The sequence below is a fragment of the Ranitomeya imitator genome, chromosome 2 (genome assembly GCF_032444005.1).
Source record: "Ranitomeya imitator isolate aRanImi1 chromosome 2, aRanImi1.pri, whole genome shotgun sequence".
NCBI lineage: Eukaryota > Metazoa > Chordata > Amphibia > Anura > Dendrobatidae > Ranitomeya > Ranitomeya imitator.
The window spans coordinates 55,173,375-55,197,804 of NC_091283.1; the positions used below are offsets into that span (position 1 = coordinate 55,173,375).

Genomic DNA, 24,430 nt, shown 5'->3' on the forward strand with positions numbered 1-24,430 from the left:
AATCCCAGAACCACGCGGGGGGACCTAGTGAATGAACTGCAGAGAGCTGGGACCAATGTAACAAGGCCTACCATAAGTAACACACTACGCCACCATGGACTCAGATCCTGCAGTGCCAGACGTGTCCCACTGCTTAAGCCAGTACATGTCCGGGCCCATCTGAAGTTTGCTAGAGAGCATTTGGATGATCCAGAGGAGTTTTGGGAGAATGTCCTATGGTCTGATGAAACCAAACTGGAACTGTTTGGTAGAAACACAACTTGTCGTGTTTGGAGGAAAAAGAATACTGAGTTGCATCCATCAAACACCATACCTACTGTAAAGCATGGTGGTGGAAACATCATGCTTTGGGGCTGTTTCTCTGCAAAGGGGCCAGGACGACTGATCCGGGTACATGAAAGAATGAATGGGGCCATGTATCGTGAGATTTTGAGTGCAAACCTCCTTCCATCAGCAAGGGCATTGAAGATGAAACGTGGCTGGGTCTTTCAACATGACAATGATCCTAAGCACACCGCCAGGGCAACGGAGTGGCTTCGTAAGAAGCATTTCAAGGTCCTGGAGTGGCCTAGCCAGTCTCCAGATCTCAACCCTATAGAAAACCTTTGGAGGGAGTTGAAAGTCCGTGTTGCCAAGCGAAAAGCCAAAAACATCACTGCTCTAGAGGAGATCTGCATGGAGGAATGGGCCAACATACCAACAACAGTGTGTGGCAACCTTGTGAAGACTTACAGAAAACGTTTGACCTCTGTCATTGCCAACAAAGGATATATTACAAGGTATTGAGATGAAATTTTGTTTCTGACCAAATACTTATTTTCCACCCTAATATGCAAATAAAATGTTAAAAAAACAGACAATGTGATTTTTCTGGATTTTTTTTTCTCAGTTTGTCTCCCATAGTTGAGGTCTACCTATGATGTAAATTACAGACGCCTCTCATCTTTTTAAGTGGTGGAACTTGCACTATTGCTGACTGACTAAATACTTTTTTGCCCCACTGTACATAAATACATATTCTAGAATATTCGATGCGTTAGAATCGGGCCACCATCTAGTTTAATATATGCCTGTATTTTTCTCACTTCACCATCTTAGACTATTTAGTGCTGATGCATCATCCACAAATCGGATTACAAAAATATTTAAATAATATATGAATAATATTTAATAATGTAGCAAAATAGGTAAAATGCCAAGGGGGTATACACTTTTGCAAGCCACTTTAATTTCAGACGACTCTTTTACTATTGAATTAATAGGAGTTTTCCAAAATTACAGATTAATAAATCCTCTTTACAAGCTTCAGTGGGGGTTATAGTCTGTTGGTGATTTTGGATTTTCTCTGGAAATTTTCTGGATTATACGTCGATGCATTAGGTAATTGCCTTTTAAGCAATTCCTTTATATTTTTTGATGCTGTTTTCAGTGTAGTCACATATTCACTGAAATAAAGTTAGAGACAAATATTATATATATTCAGAGCATAAAAGCCCAGACAAACTTTGGCGTCTTATCCCTCGCCATCTTGATTCTATCCTGTTCTTTCTCGTCTGTGCCCCCCTCTCCCTTTGTCCGCCTTCCCGTCTGTCTCTCGGACTCTCCTTCCGTGCCCTGATTTCTCTCTTTCTCATTCATTCTGTCCCTCTAGTGCTTTTGTGTAAATGCAGTGTGGCTGAAAGAGATGGAGAGGTTTACATTTCAGCAATGTCCTTTGTGTCCTCATGCCACATAACAGGCATCTGAAACGAGCCCCCTCCCAGCATGGGCACTGCCTGGCAGGGGACCAGGGTACAATCTTCACCATGGCACTGTTATGGCAGCATATGCAAACCAGTTTTAAAGCAACATTGCATCTTATCGCACTTATCCAACAGAAAGCAGAATTAAACAACGCAAAAAAAACAGCAGAAATCATCCCAAGATGACTGTAAATGTGATGATCCTTCTCGTTAAAATACATAGAATCTTATATGTGTGTGTATCTGATTTTCCATGGATGCAATATATAGAATCTCACGTGTATATTTGACGCTATATGTATAGGATGCATTTCATGTATATAACTAATATATGTATCCAATCCCATAGGAATGGTATTAATAGAATTTTATGTACTGTATATATTCAAAGTCATATGGATGGGATACATAGAATTTCATATTTATCTGTTGCTTTATGGATGAGATGCATAAAAATGTATGTATCCACTGTATGCATGAGATGGCAAATTAATAGGATGAATAAAATCTTGTGTGTGTATCCAGTGTATCCGATGTCGTAAGGATGGAGCATACAAAATTCAATGCATGTATATGATGCATATTTCTGATGTCACATAGATGGGATACGTTGCTGATATATTTTTCTGAAGCCATACAATGGGGTACATTAAATCTCATGTATGTGAACTAATTTTGAATCTCATGTACTTATATCATGAATTAATCCAATGCGGTATTGGATGGGTTATATAGAATCTCATATAAATATTATATTTGATGCCGTATGTATAAGTAGATATGATCTTACGTATGTATTTAATGCTATAGAGATTGGGTACTTAGGAAAATATCATCAATGTATCTCATACCATCCACTTGAGTTACATAAGAGGTAATGTATGTATCCAATATCTCGTCCATTTGCAAGTTCACCCACAGCCATTACAAAGACTATTACAAAGTATATACTGACTTTCTTATCTCAGCTGTCTCTCTTGGACTCATTAAATGATACTTTGTTGAAGAAATAGGTTAATTGTGAAAGTGAATATTTTCACTGATGAGTGTAGCTAGGTGCCTTATTCTATGCCACAGTCTTGAGTCCCCTTCCTTGTTAAGCACCTGTAATCCTGAGCCCCCTTTGATGGTGCTGATAGGGTGAGAACAGAGGAGGGGGATGCGGGCACTGACGTCCAGCCATTGGCGGGAAGTGAAAGCCCCAGTGTAAGGAGAGAAGGAATAAAAGAGATTTCTGTACTAAGTCTCTGCAAGAGGGAGGACCAAGAGGAATAGGCATTAGGATCTGACATTTTCTTTCGGTATATTAAATCCCCCTTTTACTGACACATTTTCCCCGTTAGAACGCTCACCATCATTCCAGGATTCATACTTTATACAGCTTATCGATATAAGTTTTCCTTCTACAGGGTTCTTCTCTAAATACTCATTGTCTTAAGAATTTCACACTATTGCATGCTCTCATTGGATTACACTTCTCCAAGTCTTCTATCTTCTTAGTTTTTTTTTTTCAGTTTTCATTGTTCTGCAAGTTCTTTCTCTTGTCTTCATTTTTCATCAGGATCTCACTTGTCTTCATCTTTTGTGAAGTTTCCTCTGTCTTCCTTTTGTCTTTATCCTTTTACAAGTCCTCTGTCTTTTTCTTGTCTTCCTCTGTCAAGTTCTATGTTGTACTATTGTCTTCATCCTTCTTGACATTTTTTGTCTTCATTGTTCTAAAAGTTCTTTGTCTTCCTCTTACCTTCCTCATTCTTCAAGTTCTTGGTCTTCCTCTTGCCTTCAGAGATGTTCTTTGTCTTTATTTTGTCTTCTTCCTGCTACAAGTTCTCTGTCTTCCTCTTGACTTCATCCTAGACATTGTCTGTCTTTTTCTTATCTTCATTCTCGTACATTCTCGTATTCTTGTCGTCATCCTTCTAGAAGATCTCTGTCTTCCTCTTGTCTTTATCTTTCTACTACTTTTGTCTTCCTTCTTCTAGACATTCTCTGACTTCCTCTTGTCTTCGTTGTCCTTTGATTTTCAGCCTCTCATGTCTTCATTCTTCTCTCAAGTATTAACTCCTGTCGGTTCATTTTTCTGCAGGTTCTTTCTGTCTTCCTCTGGCTAGTACACATAAATTCTCTTCCTTTTATGTCTTCCTCTTACGCTTGACTATTAACTCTTGGTAGTCCTTAATTTTAGAAGTTTTTTTTTGTCTTCTTAGTTTTACTTTTGGAAAATTTTCTTAATGTCTTCTTTACTTTTCCTGAATTTTAACTTTTGTTAGTTACTCTTGTCTTTTTCTTGCCTTTTAAATCTTTTTTTAGTCCATAATTTATCCTTCTCTCGATATTAAGTCTTCACTGTCCATTCTTTTGAAAGTTCTTTCTTCGCTATCCTTTACTTGAGTATTAACTCTTCACATTCCATTCTTCTGTAAGTTGCCTTTGTCATCTTCTTTGCATCTTTCAGCATTAACTCTAGACATTGCATTCAACAAGTTCTGCCTTTTCCGTGCCCTAATCCTTGAGTATTAACCCTTGCTAGTTCCTTTTTCCACCAGGTCTCAGCCTATTCTCTCCAACTAATTCAAATCTGTTCTTGCTTGCATCAATGCTGCTGTGCGTTCTCTTGTATCTTGGCTATTCACTCCAATATTTCTCTGCAACCTTGACAAGCTAACTCTGTAAGTTCTCCTTAGCTATCATCTTCTTCATCTCAAATCTAAACCTCTCTCTGTATGAAATCGCACCATGACTTCTGTCACTATGACCTTTCTCCTATGTTTGGCTGGAAATTCATGCCTCTGGTCCCTGGCACAACTGGCTAAAAGGGACTCAGGTGTTACAATCGAAAATGATCTATTGATTTCTCAAACCAATGTATCACTTCGTGAGGGGACGAGTTCTACAATCCAATGGATCAATAATCAAACGACTCTTCCAAATCGTGGTGGGAATAAGGAAAAAGTCATACTGAAAAGAATAAATAAAAGGAGAAAGTCAAATCAGAAAGGACGTCCAAATGTAAGGTAAGAAAAAAAACACCCTAATAACTACTAGGAGATAAGTAGTCTATTGATTTCAGTCTGCAAATTAGGAGGAGATGAGAGGTTTTGTGTATGCCTTGCCATATGTTAGTAAAATGTACTAGGAGAGAGGTACGCAGCACTACATTTTGTCTATGTGGGTATACATGGGTGCTCATGATCTTCTGATTTATTGCATGCATCACTTATAATTGTATTTAAATGAACTTGTTTCTTCTATACACATTAAAGGGGGGTATCTACTTTAGAAAATGTATTTTCATTATTTTCCCCTTTAGGGAATTCAGAGTTAATGGAAGAGGGTCCTCTGTTCGTTCAGGATCTGCATGTCTTGGTCCTAGTGTAAAGCATTTACATAGATCATCTCTTCTCCTGGAGGTCCTGTCCTGTATTATACACATAATAACCCATTGATGTGTATGGGGACTGTATAATTTACTTCAAAGTTTTGCTGCACATGAAAGCTTATCACTAGGGGTCCCAAAATGGGAAAAACTTTGTGATCAGATTTTTGTCAAAAAATTGTTCAAAGTGGGCAGCCCCTTTTAATGTGGTCACCGTTGCTTCAACAAGCTTTGCATAAATCAGTAGTACAAGCAAATATAATAACATTTGCTAAATATATTTTTTCGAAAAATCTGCTTAGTTCTCATCCTTTTTTTTAGCAAACTTCTCCACCTGCCTCCTGAACTCCTCAATCGCTCTGCCAAACTGCTAAAATATTGTCTTGGTTGAAGCAAGACATACAGTGGGGAAAAAAAAGTATTTAGTCAGCCACCAATTGTGCAAGTTCTCCCACTTAAAGAGATGAGGGAGGCCTGTAATTGACATCATAGGTAGACCACAACTATGAGAGTCAAAATGAGAAAACATATCCAGAAAATCACCTTGTCTGATTTGGTAAGATTTATTTTGCAAATTATGATGGAAAATAAGTATTTGGTCATTAACAAAAGGTCATCTCAATATATTGTTATATATCTTTTGTTGGCAATGACAGAGGTCAAACGTTTTCTGTGAGTCTTCACAAGGTTGGCACACACTGTTAGAGGTTTGTTGGCCCATTTCTCCATGCAGATCTCCTCTAGAGCAGTGATGTTTTGAGCCTGTCGCTGGGCAGCACGGACTTTCAACTTCCTCCAAACGTTTTCTATGGGGTTGAGATCTGGAGACTGGCTAGGCCACTCCAGGACCTTCATATGCTTCTTATGAAGCCACTCCTTTGTTGCCCTGGCGGTGTGCTTAGAGTCATTATCATGCTGGAACACCCATCACATTTCATCTTCAATGCCCTTGCTGATGGAAGGAGGTTTGCATTGAAAATCTCACGATACATGGCCCCATTCATTCTTTAAAGGGAACCTGTCACCCCGAAAATCGTGGGTGAGGTAAGCCCACCGACATCAGGGGCTTATCTACAGCATTCTGTAATACTGTAGATAAGCCCCCAATGTTACCTGAAAGAGGAGAAAAAGACGTTAGATTATACTTACACAGGGGCGGTCCCGCTGCTGGTCAGGTCGGATGGGCGTCTCTGGTCCGCTGCAGCGCCTCTCATCTTCTTTCCATGACGTCCTCTTCTGATCTTCAGCCACGGCTCCGGCGCAGGCGTACTTTGTCTGCCCTGTTGAGGGCACAACAAAGTACTGCAGTGTGCAGGCGCCGGAAAGGTCAGAGAGGCCCGGCGCCTGCGCACTGCAGTACTTTGCTCTGCCCTCAACAGGGCAGACAAAGTACGCCTGCACCGGAGCCGTGGCTGAAGATCAGAAGAGGATGTCATGGAAAGAAGATGGGAGGCGCCGCAGCGGACCAGAGATGCCCATCCGACCTGACCAGCAGCGGGGCCGCCCCTGGGTAAGTATAATCTAACGTCTTTTTCTCCTCTTTCAGGGAACATCGGGGGCTTATCTACAGCATTACAGAATGCTGTAGATAAGCCCCTGATGCCGGTGGGCTTACCTCACCCGCGATTTTCGGGGTGACAGGTTCCCTTTAATGTACATGGATCAGTCGTCTTGGTCCCTTTGCAGAGAAACAGAACCAAAGCATGATGTTGCCACCCCCATGCTTCACAGTAGGTATGGTGTTATTTGGATGCAACTCAGCATTCTGTCTCCTCCAAACACGACGAGTTTTGTTTCTACCAAACAGTTCTACTTTGGTTTGATCAGACCATATGACATTCTCCCAATACTCTTCTGGATAATCCAAATGTTCTCTAGCAAACTTCAGATAGGCCCGGATATGTACTAGCTTAAGCAGGGGGACATGTCTGGCACTGTAGAATCTGAGTCCCTGGCAGCCTAATGTGTTACCGATGGTAGCCTTTGTTACGTTGGTCCCAGCTCTATGCAGGTCATTCACTAGGTCCCCCCGTTCTGGGATTTTTGCTCACCTTTCTTGTGATCATTTTGACCCCACGGGGTGAGATCTTGCGTGGAGCCCCAGATCGAAGGAGATTATCAGTGGTCTTGTATGTCTTCCATTTTCTTATTATTGCTCCCACGGTACATTTCAGCACACCAAGCTGCTTGCCTATTGCAGATTCAGTCTTCCCAGCCTTGTGCAAGGCTACAATTTTGTTTCTGGTGTCCTTCGACAGCTCTTTGGTCTTCAACATAGGGGAGTTTGGAGTGTGACTGAGGTTGTGGACAGGTGTCTTTTATACCGATAACAAACAGGTGCCATTACTACAGGTAATGAGTGGAGGTCAGAGGAGCCTCTTAAAGAAGAAGTTACAGGTCTGTGAGAGCCAGAAATCTTGCATGTTTTTAGGTGTCCAAATACAGACAAGGTGATTTTCTGGATTTGTTTTCTCATTTTGACTCTCATAGTTGTGGTCTACCTATGATGTCAATTACAGGCCTCTATCATCTTTTTTAAGTGGAAGAACTTGCGCAATTGATGGCTGACTAAATATTTTTTCCCCACTGTAATTGTAGCTCAATAAAGGGTCAGATTACAGCTGCCTATTAAAGTCTATGGACAGGGGAGGAGGAAAGGGACACAGAGTGTGAAGCAGAAAGACACACAGATAGTGCCTCTGCTTTCAAGTATTTGTTTCGCCTAAGTGGTGGATTCATAGCTACACCGCTCAGTACTGCTGAATGATTACCTCTATGCCGCTGCTTCTGAACGTGTGCTACCTAGAGACAGGAGAACAGGAGTGCCTAATTTCTGTGTGTAGTGTTTATGGGAGACATCAAAGCAGCTAGTCACTATGCACTAGCTCAGAGACAACTGAAAATTAAAGGATCAGAATAGTCATTTGATAACTTAAAGGGGAATTACCTCCAATCTGGTTACTCATAGGTTTAAGTTACAGCATTTTACAAGTGAAGTTAACATAAGTAGTTTTGGGGGTCCGATGATGTTGAAAATAACCCAAGCTAATTACTAACACAATACCATAGTCAGGCTTTTGATAGAAGACTCTGGTCCAGCATCATGGCAGCTAAGATGAGGATAGCAGCATTTCTCCCCAAAGAAGCTAGTACTCCGCAATGCAAAATCTGTACCAGGCTACCATATGCCAATCATAATTCTGGTCTTCTTATAAGGTAGTGGGGTGTTTGGGCACCAGAGATACTAGGGCGTGGGTGCGACTGCTACCTTTGTACCCCCTGTATCTACGGCTATGATAAATATGAACTTGAATATGATAAATCCCCTATATTTTCCATTCTCCTCTTCTTGCTAACATAGTATAGTAAAACCCAAGTAAAGATATCCATCTTGGCCGCAGTTTATTTTATCTGTATACAATCTCTCTTCGAGCCCCGGACTGTCTGTTTATATTGGCAGCTCTACTATAACACCCATCACAGCCACAGCTTATAAAATACTTTCCTAATAGTGCGCACAATACACAAAGATGTGACCCGAACTTGTTGTTACTGATTTGTATAAACCCACAGACATATTAAATCCCACAGTCATAAAACCCAAGTATTGATATTACCACAAGTTCACCCCATGCCTGAGATATTGAGACTGATAAGCGGCATTACTTCTTGTATAATCCGGGCTTGATGACAGACCAGCACTGCGTAAACCGTATATTGCTCTGAAAATATCTCAAGGACGATGGCATTAAATCAACAGGAGGAGCTATTTGGGAGTGACTAGTCAATTGTCTATTGTTATATGCACAAAGTTGGTATTATATACCAAAAAGGGCCCAACTGTCTAAAGAAAACAATATGCGATATACAAAAGATTGCTTAGCCTTAATACATGGTTGGCTTGTATTATATGAGATATCTGTAAAAATGTAAGTACAGGGTGAATTCAATACATTCTTACTGAAGGGTAAGTCTGTTCATCCTCAACAATCACCTTAATGGGTCATAGTAGGGATATAAGCACACAATGATGTTGTAGTACAGATATAAGCACACAGTGCTGTCATAATCTATAATATAACGCTGGGAGCGTCACTCTGTCCGAAGCCTTTATAGACTGCGCAAGCGCAAGCGCCGGCGCAGTCTGGCCCCCACAGAGTGACGCTCCCAGGAGATCGCGGTATGCGTAAACACTGAACGCACACCGCGATCTCCAACAGAGAAGCAGGGACCGCCAGGAGGGTGAGTATGAGCTATATTCACCTGGCCCCGTTCCACCGCTGCGCGCCGCCATCTTCCCGGTCCTCGGCCTGTAACCTTCAGTTCAGAGGGCGCGATGACGCGTTTAACGCCCTTTGACTGACCAGTCACAGCCAGAGGACCGGGAAGATGGCGCAGCGGTGGAACGGGGCCAGGTGAATATAGTAAGTGATGGCGGGCCTGAGTTGGCGGCGATACCGGCACCTGACCCCCACAGTGCGCCGGTGTCCCCGCCTGCTCAGGCCCCCAAGCACTCAGCGCCCAGCGACCATAGGTGAGTATGGTATTTTTTTTTTATACATTGCAGCAGCATACGGGGCATATACAATGGAGCATCTTATGGGGCCATAAACCATAATGGAGCAGTGTACGGGGCATATAGTATGGAGCATCTTATGGGGGCCATAAACCTTTATGGAACAGCGTACGGGGCATATACCATGGAGCATCTTATGGGGGCCATAAACCTTTATGGAGCAGTGTACGGGGGCATATACTATGGAGCATCTTATGGGGGCCATCAACCTTTATGGAGCAGTGTACGGGGCATATACTATGGAGCATTTTATGGGGGCCATAAACCTTTATGGAGCAGCGTATGGGGCATATGGATGGGAGCAGCAAATTAAAGAATGGTGGCGCAGGATGGGAGCAGCAAATTAAAGAACGGTGGCGCAGGATGGGAGAAGCACATGACAGAACGGGGGCGCAGGATGGGAGCAGCACATGACAGAATAGGGCAGCACATGACAGAACAGGGGCGCAGGATGGGAGCAGCACATGTCAGAATGGGGGCGCAGGATGGGAGCAGCACATGACAGGATGGGGACACAGGATGGGTGCAGCACATGTCAGAATGGAGGCGCAGAATGTGAGCAGCACATGTCAGAATGGGGGCGCAGGATGGGAGCAGCACATGTCAGAATGGGGGCGCAGGATGGGAGCAGCACATGACAGAATGGGGACGCAGGATGGGAGCAGCACATGTCAGAATGGGGGCGCAGGATGGGAGCAGCACATGACAGGATGGGGACACAGGATGGGTGCAGTACATGTCAGAATGGAGGCGCAGAATGGAAGCAGCACATGTCAGAATGGGGGCGCAGGATGGGAGCAGCACATGTCAGAATGGGGGCGCAGGATGGGAGCAGCACATGACAGGATGGGGGCGCAGGATGGAGCAGCACATACCAGGATGGAGACCATATACCAATATAAATGCTCACCACCCGGGCGTAGAACGGGTTCAATAGCTAGTAGAGATATAAGCACACAGTGATGTTATAGTACAGATATAAGCACACAGTGATGTCACAATAGATATAAGCACACAGTAATGTCATAAGAGATATAAGCACACAGTGATGTTATAGTACAGATATAAGCACACTGTGATGTTATAGTACAGATATAAGCACACAGTGATGTTATAGTACAGATATAAGCACACAATGATGTTATATTACAGATATAAGCACACAGTGATATCACAATAGAGATATAAGCACACAGTGATGTCATAAGAGATATACAGTAAGCACGCAGTGATGTTATAGTACAGATATAAGCACACAGTGATGTTATAGTACAGATATAAGCACACAGTTATGTCATAATAGAGATATAAACACACAGTGATGTCATAAGAGATATAAGCACACAGTGATGTTGTAGTAGATTTCTAAGCACACAGTGATGTTATAGTACACATATACACACGCAGTGATGTCATAGTAGAGATATAAGCACACAGTGATGTCATAATCTATATATATAATTGTCTAAGGGTTTTTCCGTCTGTCTGTCTGTCTGTCTGTCCTGGAAATCCCACGTCCCTGATTGGTCGATGCCGCCAGGCCTCGACCAATCAGCGACGGGCACAGTATCGACGTAGAAATCCCCCGTCTCTGATTGGTCGAGGCCGCTAGGCCTCGACCAATCAGCGAACAGCGACGATGATGTCATAAAGGACGTAGACATCCCGCGTCTCTGATTGGTCGAGGCCGCCAGGCCTCGACCAATCAGCAACGGGCACAGCGACGATGATGTCATAATGGTTGCCATGGCGACGATGATGTCATAAAGGTTGCCTCGATCAATCAGCGACGGACACAGTCTGCCGCGAATTCTGGAATCATCATTGTCCATATACTACGGGGACATGCATATTCTAGAATACCCAATGCGTTAGAATCGGGCCACAATCTAGTAGAGATATAAGCACACAGTGATGTTATAGTACAGATATAAGCACACAGTGATGTCATAATAGATATAAGCACACAGTGATGTTATAGTACAGATATAAGCACACAGTGATGTCATAATAGAGATATAAGCACACAGTGATGTCATAAGAGCTATAAGCACACAGTGATGTCATAATAGACATATAAGCACACAGTGATGTCACAAGAGATATAAGCACGCAGTGATGTTATAGTACAGATATAAGCACACAGTGATGTCATAATAGAGATATAAGCACACAGTGATGTCATAAGAGCTATAAGCACACAGTGATGTCATAATAGACATATAAGCACACAGTGATATCACAAGAGATATAAGCACGCAGTGATGTTATAGTACAGATATAAGTACACAGTGATGTTATAGTACAGATATAAGCACACAGTTATGTCATAATAGAGATATAAGCACACAGTGATGTCATAAGAGATATAAGCACATACTGATGTCATAATAGAGCTATAAGCACACAGTGATGTCATAAGAGATATAAGCACACAGTGATGTTAGTACAGATTTCTAAGCACACAGTGATGTTAAAGTACAGATATACACACGCAGTGATGACATACTAGAGATATAAGCACACAGTGATGTCATAGTACAGATATAAGCAAACAGTGATGTCATAACAGAAATATAAGCACACAGTGATGTTTTAGTACAGATATAAGCACACAGTGATGTCATAGTAGGGATATAAGCAGTGATGTCACAGTACAGAGTTATAAGCACACAGTGATGTCATAGTACAGAGTTATAAGCACACAGTGATGTCATAGTAGAGATATAAGCACACAGTGATGTCATAGTACAGAGTTATAAGCACACAGTGATGTCATAGCAGAGATATAAGCACACAGTGATGTCACAGTACAGAGTTATAAGCACATAGTGATATCATAGTAGAGATATAAGCACACAGTGATGTCACAGTACAGTTATACTGTAAGCACAGTGATGTCATAGTAGAGACATAAGCACACAGTGATGTCACAGTACAGAGTTATAAGCACACAGTGATGTCACCGTACAGAATTATAAGCACACAGTGATGTCATAGTAGAGACATAGGCACACAGTGATGTCACAGTACAGAGTTATAAGCACACAGTGATGTCACCGTACAGAATTATAAGCACACAGTGATGTCATAGTACAGAGGTATAAGTGATGCCACAGTGCAAGGATTATTAATACAGGGATGTACAGTATTAATATAATGGACAGTGCAAGCATAATGAACAAATTGATGTCACGATTTAGAAATAATGCACATAATGATATCACAGGTTAGAGATAACGCACACAGAATACATGCATAATACACTCAACATTAGTACAGATCAAGAATCATGAATATAGTGATGTCACAGTGCAAGAATAATGCCTCCGTGATGTCAGAGTACTAATATCATGGACAGTACAAGCCTTATGCAGAAAGTGGTATCAAAACTCAGAAATAATGAATTTAGTAATGAGAAAATGTGCAGGCAGTGCATGCAAAACTCAGTCAGCACTGGTACAGCTCAGGAATCATGTGCAGCGCCCCAGAGTCCTGGTCATTGCAGTAATGTTGTTCTTCCATCAGTGGGAGTGATGTTACGTCTGAAGGCAATGAAGGAGATCTTCTGTCCAGATATCACAGCCACAAAACACACTTCACACTCCAGTCCGCCAGGGGGAGCCATGCTTTTATCTATTAGGGCGCTCGTCACACTTAGGTAAAACTATTGGGTTGATTAGGAAGTTAGACAGAAGCTGACTGGAGGGAGTCGGAGAGAGTCAGCGAGTCCCGACCGATTTGGCAGAGGCTGGTTGGAGTGGGTTCCAGCCAGCTCCAGACTGCGGCCTGCGGAAGGCGAGGGTACACGGAGCTGCGCCTGCATCCCATGCGGCAGCATCCCAAGAAGGAGACATTGAAAGGAATTGTGTTGCAGTGAGTGAGCAACGAATTCATAGCAACAGGAGAGGAATATCAGCGGGAGACCAGCTAGAAGCAGGCTGCCTCCTTCTGAAGCACAGTACCGGTAGCCAGAACACCGAGGGAGTAAGGATCTCTATGCCGTTACTTCAGAGACTGGCAGGACAGTTGATTCCACGTTGGCTGCCAAACCATATACCCAGGAGGCAGGGTGGCAACTTGTGAGGACCGGGGCGTCTCTAGGGTCCCTATAAAAAGCCTCAGGCCACCAGTCATACGGGTTTGTCCTATCCGTCAGGGGGACAGAGAGAAGAGACTTAACATCTACAATAGTTGTGAGGACCATACCGAGTTGCTCAGCAGGGAGGGACTACAATGCCCAGGCGCTAGAGGAAGGCTATTGAATTCCACCTGGATAAGGGAACTCTGGATTTGCCTTCAGACTTGCCAGACTCTGCCTGCCCTGTGGTCCCTACCCTGGACTGTGGATGCTGAAGCCTTCAGTAAAGGTAAAGAGACTGCAACCTTGTGTCCTCGTTATTCACTGCGCCTTACAACATCCACCATCTACACACTGGGAAGACCTGAGGACATACTTCGCCTGTGGGAAGGTATACCATCTAGCTGCCATAACATCACCCCAGCGGACCCTTAAGCAGTGTCAGTCACCCTGACCGAATACCACGGGTGGCGTCACGAACATTATCCCTTTAAAGACCTGCCCCCCCTCATTTATCAACGGACGTTCCCCTAGGGCTACGGACCGGGTCAGCCACCGTGACATCCCCACTGAGAACAGAAGGGCCCGGATCGAGTAACCCCTAGCCCTTGGGGGCGCTCCACATGCATACAGTGATGCCACACTACAAGGATAACTAATGCAGTGATGTCGTGCACAAGGATAACATCCAGTAATGTCCAATGCACTGAGCAATCATAATGCACATATTGATTTTATTATATAGGATTGAATCACATGGTGATGTCACAGAATGGTGATAGTGCACACAGTGATGTCACAGTGCAGAAATAAGACATTCAACCCTTAGGGAACATGCACTGATACTAAAGTCCAAAGGTAATATACTCAAGGACGTAACACAGCAATAATTGACACTATAATGTCACAATATTAATAATTTAAGAGGTAATATCTCAATACAGGAATAACGTCCTTTCCTTGGTCTCCTAGTGAAATACATTCGCTTTTCTACTCTTTCCCTACATCAGGGGCATAACTATAGTGGATGCAGAGGTTACAGTCGCATGTATGATGTCTGCACAGTCCATTCCGCCAGACAGTATGATTTCCCTCAAACTACATTCCCCATTACCCTGTATAATGTCCCTCACAGTACATACCCCACCACACCATATGGTGCCCCCAGAGTACCTTCCTCGTCACCCTGTATGATGTCCCTCACAGTACATACCCCGCCACACCATATGGTGCCCCCAGAGTACCTTCCTCGTCACCCTGTATGATGTCCCTCACAGTACATACCCCGCCACACCATATGGTGCCCCCAGAGTACATTCCTCGTCACCCTGTATGATGTCCCTCACAGTACATACCCCGCCACACCATATGGTGCCCCCAGAGTACATTCCCCATTACCCTGTATAATGTCCCTCACAGTACATACCCTGCCACACCACATGGTGCCCCCAGAATACATTCCCAGCCACACAGTATGATGTCCCCCACAGTACATTCCGTATTATCATCCAGTGTAAATGGACCCTAAGTGTGGGTATAATAGATGGCTTCAGATATGAATATAAGCAAGTAAAAAGTATGACTTTTGAGCCATAACATTAGAATATCAGTTTTTGCCTTCAAAGAGCAGATTTGTAGAGTCCTTCAGGCAACACACAGTTATAAATGCGGGTGCTGACCCTCGAGGCCCTCATTCTGATTGCTAAAGCGAGACTAGATTTAATTAGTAGAAATATCCTGGCACAGGCCTGGACCCCCACGTAGTAATATCCAAATTGTTAGCAAAAGTAATCCTCTTAAAGCCTGATGCACGTAACCATATTACTGACACGTTATCTGGATGTCTTAGGTGTCCTAATTACATATTCCCTTGCACAAAGATCTCTACAAAATTTTAGGTTTGGATATCTTAGATAACGGTAAAAATCTACATTAAATTATGAAACACTCACTCTACCTAAACAAACATCACATCTAACTTTGCTAGAGGCTGAGTCCTTTTTAACGTAGAAAAAAAAAATATCCTGCAAGACCACGTGATGTATGGTGTAGTGCAGCGGGGTTGGTGCGGTGCGACAGATAGGCAGTGACCACAAGAGAGTTCAAAACAAAGTGTCTGTAATGTCCAACGTAAGGCCGGCGTCACACTGATGAGTGTAGGGAAATACGGTCCGTTTTTTTCTGTCGTAATATGCAGAAAGGTTCCTGAACAGTGATCCTCAAGACCCACCAACGGGTCAAGTTTTCAGGATATCCTTAGCATTGCACACGTGATAATTTCATCACCTGCTCAAGCATAAATTCCATCTCCTGTGCAATACTAAGGAAATCCTATACCGTATATATCCGTTCCTAAGGATGCATTGAGCGAAGGACCTTAGATGACGTCGCGGTCGCGTGACCGTGACGTCATCTAAGGTCCTTTGCTCAATGCATCCTTAGGAACAGAGGCCGCTGCTTGCGCCCCTGAGAGCCGGGGATGTCGGAAGGTAAGTATATCCCATATTTTTTAGTTTTATTCTTTTTTTAACATGAATATGGATCCCAGGGCCTGAAGAAGAGTCTCCTCTCCTCCAGACCCTGGGAACCATCCAGGACCGCTCCCTGCACACGCAGTACCCGGCGTATAAGACGACCCCTGACTTTTGAGATGATTTTCAGGGGTTAAAAAGTCATCTCATACGCCGGAAAATACTGTAGGCTGCCTCATTCAAACGTTAGATTTTTATGTACAAGTGCTATCCATGACTTTCACAGATAGCACTCCTACCTGTGATTGTCTATGGGGCCATTCACATGTCCGTGATTTTTTGCAATAAATAAAAAAAAGTTCCACTCTGTAAAGCCTAGGCATGTCAATGTGAAATATATGAAATATGAATAACAATACTGTTTCTAGATACTAGGAAAAAATTTGACGCTTAGCACATAATTTTGCCAATTCATGCATGCCCATCAACCAACGACAAGGTGGTCTCAAAATTGATGGGTCCTAACGTGTCTAGTGTGAATACCTCTCTGGGTGGCTAATTTTTTCCTAGTATCCAGAAGTAGTATTGCTATACATATTTCATATATTTCATGTTGACATGCTTTAGTACTTCTGAGTGCAACTTTTTTTTTTGTTTATTGTATATGGAGGTAGCTGTTCCTAGTTTGCACCTGTTCACATTAGCTTGGAAGTGCCAGTCAGTTTTTTTGTACTTGTATATTAGCTTTCTGGACGAGCACTCCGCCCTTCAGCATGTGGTTTATTTTAATTGCAACAGGGTCCTACCTATCCATAAAATCAGACTTGGAAGAGAGGTATTCACATCTAACCAGGAATTCAGACTTCAGTCTTAGAGAGGTATTCACACTAGACACGTAGGACCCAGCAGATTTGATACCACCTTGTCGTTGGTTGATGGGCATGCATGAATTGGCCAAATTATGTGCTAAGTGTTTCATTTTTTCCTTGTATTCAGAAGCAGTATTGCTATTCATATTTCATATATTTCACATACACATGCTTTAGCACTACAGAGTGCAACTTTTTTGTTTATTGTATATGGAGGTAGCTGCTCCTGGTTTGCACCTGTTCCCATTAGCTGGGAACTGCCAGTCAGTTTTTTGTCATCGTGATTTTTTGCAGACCTAGTGGTCCTCGAAAATCTGCGAAGATATTTTCGATTTTGATCCGAGGGTCTAATCAAAATCGTCAATGCAAGTCTATGGGTCTGTGAAAAAAGTGGACCACACGAACGACAGAAAGGAGACTGTAAGGGCTCGTGCACATGACTCATTATGTCAGATGACTGCTATCCGTGGTTTTCATGGATCGCACTCGTATTCATGATATTCTATGGAGCTGTGAACACGTCCATTTTTGTTCCTCGGACTGAGTGGTTTCACATAGAGCGACTGCAGACTTTCGAGCCAATCCTGGACAACCCCTATAAGCTCGTGTGTAGTGCATGTAGAAAGTTGACAAACTGAGTTTAAAAAAAGGAATTTGATGGAAACGAGGGATTTCAACTACCGTAATTGGTCATGGGCGACAAGATACATAAAAACTCCCTCTAAAAATCACGATTTCTCAGTTATAAATTTCCTTTAATGCAAAAACTTTACATTCATCTGATAGTACGATCCAGCAGACATCTACTTGAGACTTTCCCACACTCTTGGATAACAAAGGTTCACGTCTCCTCTTTGCTACCCACAGACTCCCCTTTTGTAGACACTAATAGTTTTACCACTTTCAGCTGTAGGGGAGAGTCCGTCTCACACAGTTTTACTGCTGCCAAGGAATACAGTATGTTTTTTATCCATAGTCCGTGACAGACCCCATGGCTGACCCCACAGCTAAGAGCCACGTTGGGGTAATTAAAAAGGATTTGGTGGGACATACAACGTACATATTGTAATCTTTCCTCTACTAGCGCTACTTCATTCCATCTCCTGGCTCTTTGTCTGAAGTAGTAGTACTGAGAAAAGAAACAAAATACCGTCTGGGGTCTACTACAGTTAGGACCACATGATGCAAAGATGGAAACCTTCCTTAAAGGGAACCGGTCATGTCCCCAAATGCTGTCAATCTGCAGGTTAATAATGCTGTGAAGCCAATGCACTGGAAGTCCAGATAATGGGAGGAAATGAACTGTGTTCCCCCCCGGCAGCCTCCGCCTTTCAGTCATAAAGGCACGAGTGGTGTGGCTCAGAACATCAGCGGCTGTAGCCATGTCCCGACATTGACTGACAGCCGACTATGAATGTGTTGCTAACCTGAAAATTATAAGCTTAAGGATCTTTAATCTTTTTTGCTTTTTTGTTCACCATGTTTTCTATTGCATATTAAAAAAGTTATGTTTATGTTTTCTAATTGGTTCTGGAGCTCATTCCTCATGGGCCCTTCCTCCATTTTTGACCTGTGTGTGTTCCTACACTCTGTTCACCACACACTGACCAAACAAGGTCTACCAGGGTTCCTATGTAAATACAAGTGGTTTTCCCACTGAACTGTCCTCCCTGGAAGGTGAGCTGATTACCATTGATTCTCATAGTTTACCTATAAGCACTGTTGTGGATCAAACAGGAATATGCATTGGTCACTTGACGAAGGATCCTGAGGCCCCAATCCAGAGCAGAAACATTTTTAGCATATGTTTTAATGTCAATAAACTTTTATACAGCAGATTACATCCAATCATTGGCATTTTCCCTTTCTTTATGTATCTCTATTCCTAATGGAGCATCGCCTGTGAATGTCCAATTATTTTTCGTAATACACATTGGCTGACAGATTACCACAACTGGAGGATATGTTCCATCAAGGCTTCAAGCTTCCAGTTCTGTACCACCCAATGCATTACATAGAGTTATACCCAGTGGTGTAACTTGAAGCTCATGGGCCCTGATGCATAAGCTCCAACAAGGCCCCCAATTATCACAAATCTTCCATAGTAATGGTCCTTTTATATAAGCCAAAGGGACCTTTTGGACCCCCTACTCTCCAGGGCCTGGGCATGATTGCATCCCCTGCACCAATTACAGTTACACCTCTGGTCATACCCATGATTTGCTTAGCACCACAAGGTGACAGCATTCAACATTATTCTTTCCTCACAATGTGTCATACTTAGAGAGCCCTATTTCTTCATTCCTCTTTTTCTCCAGTGTCTGAAATGTCCATTTGTTTTAGTAAATGCAAGAAAAACAAGAGCAGATCGAACACAAATTATCGTAAGATCAAGAAGTCCAACAACAACCCCCAAAAAATCAGATTGTATGTGGATATGAATGAAGATTTGAAGACCAAAGCTGAAGAGGTTTTCCAGACTTCTTTAGACAAAAACTGATTTTTTTTTCTTATAATGCTATATATTTTTACAAATTAAGTGACAAGTGAAGGAAATACAGTACGTGTCCTTCCGTCAACTTAACTGTGAAGTCTCTAAGGCCACTGACAACTACACAAGCAGCAGAGAAGTCAATACTGTTCACTGGGATGTCAGTTATCACCTATAAAACAATTTACTTCCTAATGGATTCTGTGTGCAGATCAGCATCCCCGTCAAGCAAAGCCTTAAACCCATTAAAACTTTTGGCAAGAACAGAAAGCTCGTCCACCGCCCCCGACCCTTCACTAGTTTTCTCATTTCCAGAACTCCAGGGAAGCAGTGGTGGTACGAGAGGAAGCACCTGAGCAGGCACGCAGGATGTCCTCCAGCTCATTAGAACAATCTGGATATAAAGTGAGAGCAGACGCAGGGAAATCAAGGGATTATTCTATTTCATGTACGTCGTCTTCATTATTTCCTACGCTCCCTGACAGAAGTTATGTCGCTTATCCATGTTATGTAAATAAAAGCTTATAACCTGACGTTAAATTCATCCATTGGTTGTATAAATTATTCTTTTGAAAGCTGAAACCTTCCGAAATGTGGTTTAGGTTAAGAAAATAAATTGGCATTAATGCAGAAATATTGATCAGTTAATGGACACAGAATGGTCAGATTTTGGCAAGACAAAAGTTTTGTCGCCCACAGAAAGTAATGTGATATTCAAACAAATAATTAACTTAAAATACAAATATATGTTGCATAACATTGGTGAATGAAATTGTGGTATTAGAGTCATATTTAATATTTTGTGTGACTTCCATGAGCTTGAAGGACTGTATCCATGCGGTTCAACAATGATTCATACAATTTATTAATGGATTCATCAGGAATAGCAAAGAATGCAGTCTTACATGCCTCCCAGAGTTCATCTAGATTATTTGGTTTTGTCTTCCAAGCTTCCTCTTTCATCCTACCCCAAACATTCTCAATGATGTTCATGTCTGGTGACTGGGCTGACCAGTCCTTGAGCACCTTGATCGCTTTTGCTTGGAGGAACTTTGTTGTGGAGATGGATGTATGAGATGGAGCACCATCCTGCTGCAGAGTTTGACCCCTTTTATGATTTGGAATATAAGAGGTAGCTAATACTTCTTGATATTTTAGGCTATTGATATTGCCTTCCACCTTGCAAATGTTTCGCACACACCCATGCTGAATGTAACCCCAGACCATGATCTTTCCACCACCAAGTTTAACTGTTTTCTGGGTGTATTTTGGATCCATACGGGTTCCAGTAGGACTCCTGCAGTATTTGCGGTGGCTGTGGTGTAATTCTACTGAAGATTCATCAGAGAAATCCACCTTGTGCCACTTTTCCGTTTAGCAGGCTGTGGGACTTTGCAAATGCCACACTTTTTTATGTGCCTTTTGTTTAGTGCTGGCTTCTGGGTACTGATTAGACCATGGAGGCCATTTCGAGACAGAATCCTACAAACTGTTCTAGTTGACACAGGGACTTGAGGTGACCAGGCCTGTTGGAGCTCTGCTGCAGTGGATGAGGGGCTTGTTTTGGATTTTCTAACCAACAAACGTTCCCCCTGAGCAGTTGTCTTGCGGAGTCTGCCGGACCTGGGCTTGTCAAACATATCTCCAGTTTCTTCAAATCTTTTTTTAATTCTTTGTACTGGACGCTAAGACACATTAAATGTGCCAGCCACCTCTGCAGTGGATCTGGTCTTCAGCCTCTTGATAAACCAGGCTTTGGTCGCAGGGTTGATTTTTTTCCATGTTGTCAGAGCTCAAGTTGCAGATCAAGTGAAGGTCTGGGATGCTGGTAATTAACCGATCATTTACAGAGCACAGGTGAGGATGTAAACTAGGATTGGGTGCATTATATGACCAGGCGACAAAACTTTTGTCTTGCCAAAATCTGAGTCTGTGTCCATTAACTGATCAATATTTCTGCATTGATGCCAATTTACTTTCTTAACCTAAACCACATTTTGGAGGGTTTCAGCTTTCAAAAGAATAATTTATACAACCAATGGATGAATTTAACGTCAGGCTATAAGCTTTTATTTACATAACATATAATTCATTTGTTGCATTGTACGTTTTACTCACTGTTTGATGTATGTCCATGACTGTGGTCACTCTAGATATTATCTGGTGGAAGGTGTTATAGCATATATATGTTACTAGCCACAATGTCTTTGATCATCTAACCACCCCCTAGTGTGCTGGCCTCAGCTGCCAAAATATCCCCAACCATTTCCCACAATGCACCTCTTCTGACCCAGCATCCTGGACTATAAATTTAAACATCCTTAGGGGTGCATGCATGTGGGGGTGCACATGAGCATCCCGAAGCAAAGCATCACAAAGATAAGCGTCACGATACAGCAGTTATTCCATGGCAGTTAGTCAGGGCAGGAGTCAGGTAACCCACACTCTACTCTCCCTTCTATCCATGTGCTTTATTCCTATCCTCCTATGTTCCCTTGCAATCCACATTCACCGCCCAGTCCCCCCTCCATCACGACTCATATACATCAGCTCCTCTCTCCTTCCCTCTCCCATGTACAGCTCCCATGCACTTCTCACCTTCCTGAAAAACCTCAGCCCATCTTGCCCAAACACACTGCATAAAAAAACTTCCTACAATTCCAAAAACTACTTGCACTTTATCTTCCTACTCCTACTGATTTCAGGGGACATCTCCCCCAACCCTGGTCCACCATCCCCCAACCTCAACCCCTACCCTACCTCACATCAAAACATTACTAATCTTACTAATATTATTTGCACTCCTTCATTTCCTTCTTTTAATTGTGCCCTTTGGAATCCACGGTCTGTATGTAACAAGCTTCCCTTCCTACACAATTACTTTCTGGAAAACTCTCTTAATCTGTTGGCCCTCACTGAAACCTGGATTCATGATTCCGACACTTTCTCTCCTTCTGCCATTTCCCATGGTGGCTTACAATTCTTACATTCCCCGAGACCCACAAACAGACATGGTGGTGGAGTCGGCATACTCATGTCCCCACAATGCACTTTCCAGGTCATCCCCCCAGCTCCATCACTCTCATTCCCTTCTTTTGAGGTCCACACCATCAGGCTCTTTCATCCCCTCTCCCTCAGAGTAGCAGTCATATACCGGCCCCCAGGCTCACCCACCCACTTCCTGGACCATTTCTCTGCCTGGCTGCCAAACTTCATGTCCTCAGAACTACCAACCCTTATCCTGGGAGACTTCAACATCCCCATTAACAGCCCCACTTCCACATCTGCATCCCAGCTTCTATCACTAGCCACTTCCCTAGGCCTCTCACAGCTCTCAACCTCTAAAACACACATAGACGGTAACACCCTTGACCTGGTCTTTGTCTGGCTCTATTCAATCTCCTACCTAGATAACTCACCACTTCCCTTCTCTGACCACAACATTCTCTCCTTCAAGCTCACAATTCCTCGCCCACCCCAGCACACTCCTACCTACCACACATTCAGAAATCTACATGCTATCAATCCTCACACACTTTCAGACTCCCTACACTCATCATTGTCCCCAATCTCCTCTTTTTCCTGTCCTGATCAGGCTGTACATCACTTCAATGACACTCTTAGAAGCACCCTGGACCAACTAGCGCCCCTCACCCTCAGAACCTCCAAACACAGAGTAAAACAGCCCTGGCTCACATCGCAAACCCGATTTCTCCAGTGATGCTCTAGGTGTGGTGAACGCTTATGGAGGAAAATTCACACACCAGAAGACTTCATACACTTCAAATTTATGTTAAAAACCTATAACTCTGCCCTTCACCTCGCCAAATAGACCTAGTTCACCACTCTGATCTCCTCACTATCCAACAACCCCAAGAAACTTTTTGACAATTTTCACTCCCTCCTCAGGCCAAAAGCACAAGCCCCTATCACAGACATTTTTGCTGATGACCTGGCCTCCCACTTTATAGAGAAAATAGATAACATCTGTCAGGAAATCCGCTCCCAGACACCAAGTGCAGTGACTCCCATCTCTCCCTGCATCTCCCCTGGCTCACTCTCCACATTCGATCCCATCACAGAAGAAGAAGTCTCCAAGCTCCTCTCTTTTTCTCGTCTGATTACATGAACTACCGACCCCATTCCCTCACATCTCCTCCAGTCTCTCTCTCCAGTCGTCACAACTCACCTAACTACAGTCTTTAATCTCTCCCTCTCCTCGGGCATCTTCCCCTCCTCCTTCAAACACTCTATCATTACTCCATTACTAAAGAAACCAACCCTCGACCCATCCTTCACAAACAACTACAGACCAGTCTCCAATCTCCCCTTCATCTCTAAACTCTTGGAGCGCCTGATCTACTCCCGCCTTACCCGTTACCTCTCCACTCATTCCTTCCTTCACAGTCCGGTTTCCGCCACCCCTACATTCGACAGAAACGGCACTCATCAAGGTAACCAATGACCTTCTGACAGCAAAATGTAATGGTGACCACTCTCTGCTCATTCTTCTCGACCTTTCTGCAGCTTTCGACACTGTTGACCACCCTCTCCTGCTCTCTAGGCTCCAGACACTAGGCATTAAGGACACTGCTCTCTCCTAGTTCTCCTATCTTTCTGACCGCTCCTTCAGTGTTCTGTACTCTGGTTCTACTTCATCTCCTCTTCCTCTCACTGTCGGGGTACCTCAGGGGTCAGTCCTTGGACCTCTTCTCTTCTCCCTCTACACGGCTCCTATTGGACAGACCATCAGCAGATTTGGCTTTCAGTACCATCTTTATGCCGATGACACACAACTATACACGTCATTCCCTGACCTTACCCCCG

General features: G+C 43.1%; 1 protein-coding gene across 1 annotated transcript in view; it reads left to right on the forward strand.

Moving 5' to 3' along the window:
* The first annotated feature begins 2,991 nt into the window (after nt 1–2,991).
* The window catches only part of LOC138666243 (uncharacterized), a 48,968-nt gene continuing 27,529 nt past the window's right edge, over nt 2,992–24,430 (forward strand). The window contains exon 1 of the mRNA XM_069754477.1: nt 2,992–4,753. Coding sequence (XP_069610578.1) covers nt 4,476–4,753 — 278 coding nt within the window. The 5' untranslated portion in view covers nt 2,992–4,475. The remainder of the gene's footprint in view (nt 4,754–24,430) is intronic.